Source organism: Oncorhynchus clarkii, chromosome 24 (assembly GCF_045791955.1).
Source record: "Oncorhynchus clarkii lewisi isolate Uvic-CL-2024 chromosome 24, UVic_Ocla_1.0, whole genome shotgun sequence".
NCBI lineage: Eukaryota > Metazoa > Chordata > Actinopteri > Salmoniformes > Salmonidae > Oncorhynchus > Oncorhynchus clarkii.
Window position 1 is genome coordinate 19156788 of NC_092170.1, and position 8985 is coordinate 19165772.

The following is an 8985-nucleotide window of genomic DNA, read 5'->3' on the forward strand; positions in this document are numbered from 1 at the left end:
GTCAAGGCTACATTGTATTATTAATACACTTAGTTAGGCATCAACATGATAATCATTCCTAACTGCTGGAAACACCCTTTGTCTTAATCAGTGACACACTATATTAGTTTGAGTGTTGCCCTGGGTGCGGCCACTATTCCCCCACACTGTCCCCATAAAATAACCACACCATCCAGGGTTTATACTGCAGTTATCCCAGTGTGACCCGATGCCTGTGTTTTGCAGTCAGTATTAAGGAGATAGCTTCCTGTACAGGCAGTGTACTTGTACGTCAACCTGCCTCATGCTACAGAAACAGGAGATAGGCTGGACAAGGCCAGTGCTGATCATGTCCTCGTGGTTGTGTCATGGCTACAGATCTACCCTGACCCAGAGCTGGAGCAGCAGATCCTGGCTCTGCCCATCCGCTGCATCCACAGTGAGGAAGGCTGTCGCTGGACCGGACAGATGAAGCAGCTCCAGGTCAGTAGCTGCCTGCCTGGCTTTCTTACCCTTTTTTTACCCCTCTCTCACTCATCCTCTCCCTCTCTCATCCTGTCTAAGATACCATTTTTTAATGCCAATAGCCCTGTGTCTCGTGCCTCCAGTGTGTAGGGTTATCTGCTAGCGCAGGCCTGGCTAAATGCAGGCTGAGAGAGCGTGTTGGTGTCTTGCTGCTGACACATTCCTCTCCCCCCTCCCTCCGTCTCCCTCAGGGTCACTTCTCCACCTGCGCCTTCAATGTGATCCCCTGCCCCAACCGCTGCTCCATCAAGCTGACGCGCCGTGACCTGCCCGACCACCTGCAGCACGACTGCCCCAAGCGCAAGGTCAAGTGCGAGTTCTGCGGGAGCGAGTTCACCGGGGAGGCCTATGAGGTAAACAACAACAAGCAGAGACCTACTTTTTATTTTTTCTATTTTTACAGAGTAGCACTAGCAAGTAAACAACCTGGTTAAGGCCACATTTTTCACTGAGTGAATAGTAGTCTTTGTAGTGTCTACTCCAGGAAGCCAAGTATGTAAATTACACTAGCTTTTGATGGTGGCAGTGTATTTAGAAATAACACGTTTGTTGGCGTGAGGGGAGAGACGTAGAACTGTGCACCTTTCATACTGTGTTTTTCTCTCCGTCCAGAGAAGTGGTGCCTCAGGGTTAAAGTTAGCCTCTCTCCCTCTCACTAACACCTCTGTTACTGTTTACAGGCTGCCCCTCCTCTGTTTATACAGGCCCAATGTGGCCTTTCCACCATAACAGAATCATTAATATGGCTCCAGCTTTTTATAGGAAAGTCCGTTGTTCATTTTCAGTGGCAGTGGGATCATAAAATTGGCCCTTGAATGTTTTGGTACACCTACTGGAGAGCTCTTCTTTGACTACACTTATTCAGCAATCGTTCACACCCTCTTAAGCCTTACACGGAACCCAAACCGTCTGCGTGCGTGCTCCATCGTGCATAAATTCATTTTGTCCACCTACACCAAACGCAATCACGACACGCAGGTTAAAATATCAAAACAAACTCTGAACTAATTACATTAAATTGGGGACAGGTCAAAAAGCATTAAACATTTATGCCAATTTAGCTAGTTAGCTTGCACTTGCTAGCTAATTTGTCCTGGGATATAAACATTGACTTGTTATTTTACCTGAAATGCACAAGGTCCTCTACTCCGACAATTAATCCACACATAAAAAGGCCAACAGAATCGTTTCTAGTCATCTCTTCTCCTTCCAGGCTTTTTCATCTTTGAACTTATATGGTGATTGGCAATTAACTTTCATAGTATTACCACGACGACCAGCAACACAGTTCGTCTTTCAATCACCCACGTGGGTATAACCAATGAGGAGATGGCACGTGAGTACCTGCTTCTATAAACCCATTAGGAAATGTGAGAGGCAGGACTTGCAGCGCGATCTGCGTCAGAAATAGAAATTACTCATATTTTAGCCCTTGGCAACGCAGACGCTCGTTGACGCGTGCGAGCAGTGTGGGTGCAATAATTGAATAACATAGATTTCTAAATGTATTATGCAACGAGAGCGGTTATTCATGGTATTTGCCCCACCCGTTAAGGATTCACATAATCCCAACCAATACTACTAGTGATGCAAACTGATTGTCATAGCTAGCCACCATCCATGAATCTGCAGGTAGCTAAAGTTAACCAACTAAGTTCAATGTTAGCTAACTAGCTAACATTAGGCTATAACTAGCAATGATAATGGCTTTCTGAGATACAAATAATATTACTACACAGATCATACACTTAACGTTAAATAGTGAGCCAGCCAGCTAACTAGCTAACAGTTTGCTATAATTTGCAACGAAAATTACTTTCTGACCAAATTAGAAAACAAAAGATAGCTAAAAATGTTGCTAGATTCTTACCAGTATACAGCCGCCTGTGTTCTCTTTTCGACTTCCTTTGCATTTGCAATCATACTGTACTCTGCTTCCACTGGGCATTCCACTGATTTCAAAACTTAGTCAACTTCTTCCATGACAACAACACTGATCGCTATTTCTTCCCTATTACTTTCATCAGAAGACTCTATAATGTCTGGTTCAATGAAAAGGTTTTTACCTAAATCAGGTATTTCCTCATCGTCTGATTCATTTTCAGAGTCCGAGAGAGTCAGCATGGCACGATCGTTCTCCAGAAAGTAGTCCATCAGGAGGCCTCCCGAGTGGGGCAGTGGTCTAAGGCACTGCGGCTAGCTGTGCTACCAGAGACTCTGGGTTTGAGCCCAGGCTCTGTCGCAGCCGGCCGCGACCGGGAGGTCCATGGGGCGACGCACAATTGGCCTAGCGTCGTCCGGGTTAGGGAGGGTTTGGCCAGTAGGGATATCCTTGTCTCATCGCGCACTAGCGAGTCCTGAGGCGGGCCGGGCGCATGCATGCTAACCACGTCGCTAGGTGTACGGTGTTTCCTCCGACACATTGGTGCGGCTGGCTTCCGGGTTGGATGCGTGCTGTGTTAAGAAGCAGTGAGGCTTGGTTGGGTTGTGTTTCGGAGGACGCATGGCTCTCGACCTTCGTCTCTCCCGAGCCCATACGGGAGTTGTAACGATGAGACAAGACAATAACTACTAATAATTGGATACCACGAAATTTTGGAGAAAAAGGGGGTAAAAAGAATACGAAAAATAATTTTAAAAGAAAGTAGTCGATCCCAAATTTTCCCACTGATCTTTATCGAAAGTGCCTATTAAATTCAGGGCAGCAATGTTGAGAGCAGTAGCATAACTTTTGCAGTTCTCCATGATATATTTCATTAAAGCAGCAGTAGCAAGGATTATCTACACATACTGATCAGCTCATGTTATACACAGAAGCATGCTACATGGCAGACCAATCCAAACTTATCTTTTGGCATGTCCAGCCCATCCATCTCAGCCAATCATGGCTAGCGGTTCCTGTCTTTTTCCATGCTAAACCAACTAGGCTCGTAATTTAACAATTTTATTTGTATTTACAGATGGCGTACACGTTTGTTATTAAGGCACATGAAAGTTCACATGTTCCAGAAAACATTTATGCAAAAATAAAATAATTTTGATTTAAAAAAAAGTTGACTTTCAAATGCCTCTCCTGTGAAGTAGTGACGTGTGACATACGACTAGCTTCTTGAAACGGGTCACAATAATGATGAACTGCGCTGGAAGCTTGCAGGTTTTACTAGTAGTTTTGCTGGTATTTTAGTTGGTTGTGATGATGTCACTGCTTGTGTTGTGACCTGTGTGTGTGTCCTGTCTTCTCTCCCAGAACCATCAGGGTATCTGTCCCCAGGAGAGTGTGTACTGTGAGAACAAGTGTGGTGCGCGGATGATGCGCCGCCTCCTGTCCCAGCACAGTCTGGCTGAGTGTCCCAAGCGCACGCAGCCCTGCAAGTACTGTGGCAAGGAGTTTGTCTTCGACACCATCCAGGTTAGTCAACAACATCAACACACCTCCTCTGACCGAACAAGCTCTAGGACGTCTTCCTTCCCTACATTCTCCTGCATATCCTGTTTTACAATCACATTTGTCATCACTTGATTAATGGCTACATTTTATTTTCCATCAATGTAGTATTTGTATTACTGCTTGGAAGGCCAGACCTAAATTAGTGCCCAAACTCAGACCTGTGAGAATGAAGTGTTTTGAAGGTTTATTCCGGAGGTTTGTTATGAGTCCTTCCCCTATTTCACTGTGTGTGATGAAGGAACAGTGCATTCTGTCCTGGATGAAGGAGGGTTCTCAGTCTCTGTAGAGTGGGATGGCCCTGGGCCCACAGCTGCATGAACACTGGCTTTCATGGTGCCCAGTACTCTGTGCCAGCCCGCTGTGCCTGCTGCTGTTTGTGCTGGCATTGCCCACCCCCGGCAGCACCTGTCACCTCTCTGCACACATCCTGTCCTCAGGCCCAGCGGCCGGCCAGCCACTCTCCTCTCATACCCACAGTTTATTCATCATGTCTCCCTCTCAGAGCACATGCTTTATGAGTTCAGCTCCATAATCAACTCGTTTATCTCATTCATACATTTTAATAGACAGCCATTAGTTCAATATGATACACTGCGTTTCTTAATCACTCATACAGTGATTTTGCTGTGCAAAGGGCTTCATGTTGTCTTGTCGATGCTCTTTCTCTTAATTGGTGGCAAAGATGCTTGCATGACACACAGAGCGCATTTTGTTGATAAAGAAATTCTGATCCCAATATATTTTTTATCTATCTGGCTGTCTAAATCTGGTACATTTCCAGAAATGTTGATTGATGTGCACTGTCTATGTCAAATGAATGTAATAAATGTAATAACTTTTTTCTACCCTCCAGAACCATCAGTACCACTGCCCTCGGTTTCCAGTCGCATGTCCAAACCAGTGTGGCACCCCCAACATAGCCCGGGAGGACTTGGCCAATCACGTGAAGGAGAACTGTGGCAGTGCCCTCATCCTCTGCCCCTTCAAAGATGCCGGCTGCAAACACAGGGTAAGGCTGACCTGCTGCTCTCTAGCTGGTTTTCATTACTTCAGACCCTCAAAGAGAAAAACTTTGATTCTAGCTTTTTGCAAGAGGCATAGTTTTATTTCTCATTACTGCCCACTGCTTTATTGATGTCACGTTTAATCATTTTTCCACTCTCGGGTAGTTTTTTGTGCATATTTCCAAAATTATATTTGGATTATTATGCTTCATGCTCCGGTTGAGTTGAAACCCTGTAACTTATGTCCAAGGGGATGATTGTCTTCAACATACAGAGCCTTCTGCCTGTCCTGCCTCTAGGCTTTATTTTAATGAGAGTCACACGTTTTCTCTGCTATGACAGCGCATTTTAGTCTATTTTTGAAACTGACGTCAATCTGAGAAAATATGGAGAGCTCCCAGAGTCAAAGCAGACATGCTTCATGCTTTGTGCTTGAAATGGGCGTTTGGAAAGCTCAGTCCATAGCAATGCAGATGGTCTGACAAAATGCATCAGGATAGAGAGTACAACCAAGCGTGCAGATGTTCAGTACACCAAACACAAATGTGTATGGCAGGGCTCCCAAAAGAGCAGCTGATTAGCAGACGGCCACAGGCTTGAATGTGAAACTCAAACAGACAAAACAATCTAGTGTGCTGTGCCACATTATTAAATCCAACATATTTCTATACAGCGTTTGTACTATACAGAGTTTCACCCTCCTTGCTACACACAGTGAATGACGTCTCCCTAACTAGTCTCTCCTCTCTTCTTGCAGTGCCCAAAACTGGCGATCGGGCGTCACCTGGAGGACACGACCAAGTCCCACCTGACCATGATGTGCAGCCTGGTGGGGCGCCAGCGGCAGGAGATCCTTGAGCTGCGGAGGGAGATGGAGGAGCTGTCAGTCAGCAACGATGGAGTGCTCATCTGGAAGCTCAGCGATTACTCCCGGAAACTCCAGGAGGCCAAGCTTCGGAACAACCATGAGTTCTTCAGCCCGCCCTTCTACACCCATCGCTACGGCTACAAGCTGCAGGTGTCTGCGTTTCTCAACGGTAACGGCAGTGGGGAGGGCTCGCACCTGTCTATCTACATCCGGGTGCTGCCGGGGGAGTACGACAACCTGCTCGAGTGGCCCTTCTCATACAAGGTGACCTTCTCCATCATGGACCAGAGCGACCCGTCGTTGTCCAAGCCCCAACACATCACAGAGACCTTCAACCCTGACCCCAACTGGAAGAACTTCCAGAAGCCGTGCAGCACCCGTAACTCGCTGGATGAGAGCACCCTGGGCTTCGGCTACCCCAAGTTCATCTCCCACGACGAGATCAAGAAGAGGAACTATGTCCGAGACAACTCCCTCTTCCTCAAGGCTTCCATAGAGATCCCCCAGAAGATCATGGCCTGAGGGATAGCTGGTTTTGGTTTATCAGGAGGGACGGGAGGGTGAAAGACAGGCTTGAGACTGATATGACACTTACCTTGAGAACTTCACCACACTTATTCTTTAGACACTGACTGACTGTCCATATCCATATAGCCACTCCACTGTAGGAGCTGCTAGTCTGTTGGCTTGTGTTGGAGGACTGGACTAGAGGATTCCGCTATATTTAAATGGTAGAGAATTCTAAGTGTTAGGTCTGCAGAAACCATCACTCTCTGATTCTTATTTGTAAATGTTTATTTTCTAACATTTTTCTTCTCAATCTGCAACAAAAAGCCTTGGAAATCGACAGTGCCTAGAAAGTTTATTTTAAGTTATATTTTGTTGTTTTTCTACAGCACAGATGTAAATATTAAGAAATGATTGAGAGATGTTCTGGGGCTGGAAGGCGTTCTTAAGCCTTTGCACTTAGAAATAATGTTTGGCTCTGGTTCGACCATCCCATCTAATCACGAGCGGTCCAAAGAATAGGGCAAAGCTCAGGCTAGTGGAAGAAGCTCATCACACTCTCAAGCCCAACTGCCGTTTGTTTACATGCTCTTATAGTATCTCCCACTGATCCTTTAACAAATTCAAAGCTCTTGGTTAGCAAATTTGAGATTGCTGTTAAGCCCTTTGTCAGCAAACAATATTATAGCTGTGAATTAAGTGTGTTTCTTCTTGTCACTCTTCTATCACTCTTTGTCTACAATTCGTAATTTGGCACATTCTATAATGCTTAGAAGGAGAGGATCATGATCTTTAGACAAAAAACAATTTGTCACAGGCAGATTTATAAGCCTCTAAAATACATCTCCTATGGGGTCCTGAGAAGATAGATACAGTAGATGGGTTCCTATGCTTTGCTGGTCAAAGATGCTAATGTACAGTATGACGGTCTTTGAATGGGTAGAATTGAATCCACTCAGTCCTGTCAAGGGGTGATATGGTACATGTGCACTTAAGTGTGAAGGGAAAGCCATGAGGTCTTGGTATGTAGGTTGGGGAGAGATGAGCTCAAGACATCAACAGAAAAACATGCATCTGTCAATGCGATACAACGTGGACCACATTTGTGTACTGTAACCTGTATTCTTGAAATCTTCTCCCTTGATACTGAGAGCTTTTTTCCAGTGGAGGAACTGTTAAACGGAACCAAATTCTTTTTATATTTGAAAAATGTGAGCAACATTTGTGAATAATGTGTCATAGACAGAAAGACATTGGAGTGAATTAGCTTAACGGAGGGCTGTGAACTGAAGTGCATTCATTGTTTTTACTCAGCTCAGGTGGGCATAGGGGCTGTTTGAAAGATGCTTTTTGCCTTGATCCTCTCCTGAGAATGACGTGTGGGTGCCTCGGAAAAGACTGCATCTTAATAGTGTGGCGCTGCTTGTTACCATGGCCACCAGCGGGCATCTTCACTTCAGCACGTAAGCTTGCCATAAGGAGAGGTTGAAGAAGAGCAGCCATGTGCAATACAACTGTCATAGGCTCCATCAGACCAGTAACACCCGCAGTGGAGGACTTGATCAAACATTCATGACATATGTGAATAATACTGATGTAAAAAATGCAGAAGCACATTCTGTCGTTTTTTTTCTACATGAAAATACCTGGTTTCTTGTTATAATACCAGCCAATATTTTACAGTGATTTTAAAGTTAAAAAAAAAACATTTTGTAAGATTATGTATTTTGCAAAGTACTTAAATGTTTAATACAACTTTTTGTTGGAGAGTTAAGGTTGAGCTTGGGGATTTTATGGACAGTTTTTAAAGTTGAATCTCTTCTGAATCTGAATAATTGGTTTGGTTGTTTCGTTTGGATCTCACATATATTGTGTCTGTATTTCGTTTTTAAAGTATTTATTTTAAGGCGCCATCACGTAAGCTTGATTAACTAGATGGCAAAAATGTTTTAATATGTTGATTGATGAGTGCTTCTCAATTTCTCTTTTAAAATAAAATACTATCTATTACCTCTTGCTTCACAATGCTGCTATATATACTCTTTATGTAGTTGTATGTCTGAGTGTTTGCATCACCTACTGAGCTCTCCGCTTTCATCCACATTTTGTCAGGCAGTTTGGCCTCTCGTTGTTTACATTTCCCCCTCTCAAAATGTTTTACTGATCGCATTGATGATTCTGCTTGGCTTGTAGCACATAGAGTAGACCAAACTAGATACAGTTCCTGGCTCAGCTGTCTCATGGGCAGATACCTTCACTTGTCTGAAACTACAGCAAATGTTACATTAACTCTTGCTTCCTTGATGAAAAGGTGCAATTTATGTCTGAAATTCCTGCCTTTCTCAGCACTTTAAGTTTTTCTGAGAGAAATGTCTTGCCTCACCGTGTTTCACTTGTTTTATTTAGTCTCATGCTGAGCACCCACCATGCATCATAGTCTGAATTGACTTTTCACAGTAGAGCTGTCTGAGGAGCAGGCCCCATCAGATTACAACACACAAAGCCCTCCTGGTCGCCACCCTCCCTCGCTCCCTTCCTCCCTCTCTGTTCCGACACCTCCAGAGATGGAGGGAACAGAGGAAAGGGGGCAGAGGGAGAGGAAGCAAGGCAGACACTTGCCCTGCTTTGATGTGGCGCCAGGAGTTTGCTGTAGC

The 8985-nt window shown here is 44.7% G+C and overlaps 1 protein-coding gene across 1 annotated transcript in view; it reads left to right on the forward strand.

Annotated features, from left to right (window-relative positions):
* The window catches only part of LOC139383031 (tnf receptor-associated factor 4a), a 48538-nt gene extending 40199 nt beyond the window's left edge, over window positions 1-8339 (forward strand). Inside the window, exons 3-7 of the mRNA XM_071127324.1 lie at window positions 358-462; window positions 696-857; window positions 3752-3913; window positions 4806-4961; window positions 5714-8339. Coding sequence (XP_070983425.1) covers window positions 358-462; window positions 696-857; window positions 3752-3913; window positions 4806-4961; window positions 5714-6346 — 1218 coding nt within the window. The 3' untranslated portion in view covers window positions 6347-8339. The remainder of the gene's footprint in view (window positions 1-357; window positions 463-695; window positions 858-3751; window positions 3914-4805; window positions 4962-5713) is intronic.
* Window positions 8340-8985: the final 646 nt, after the last annotated feature.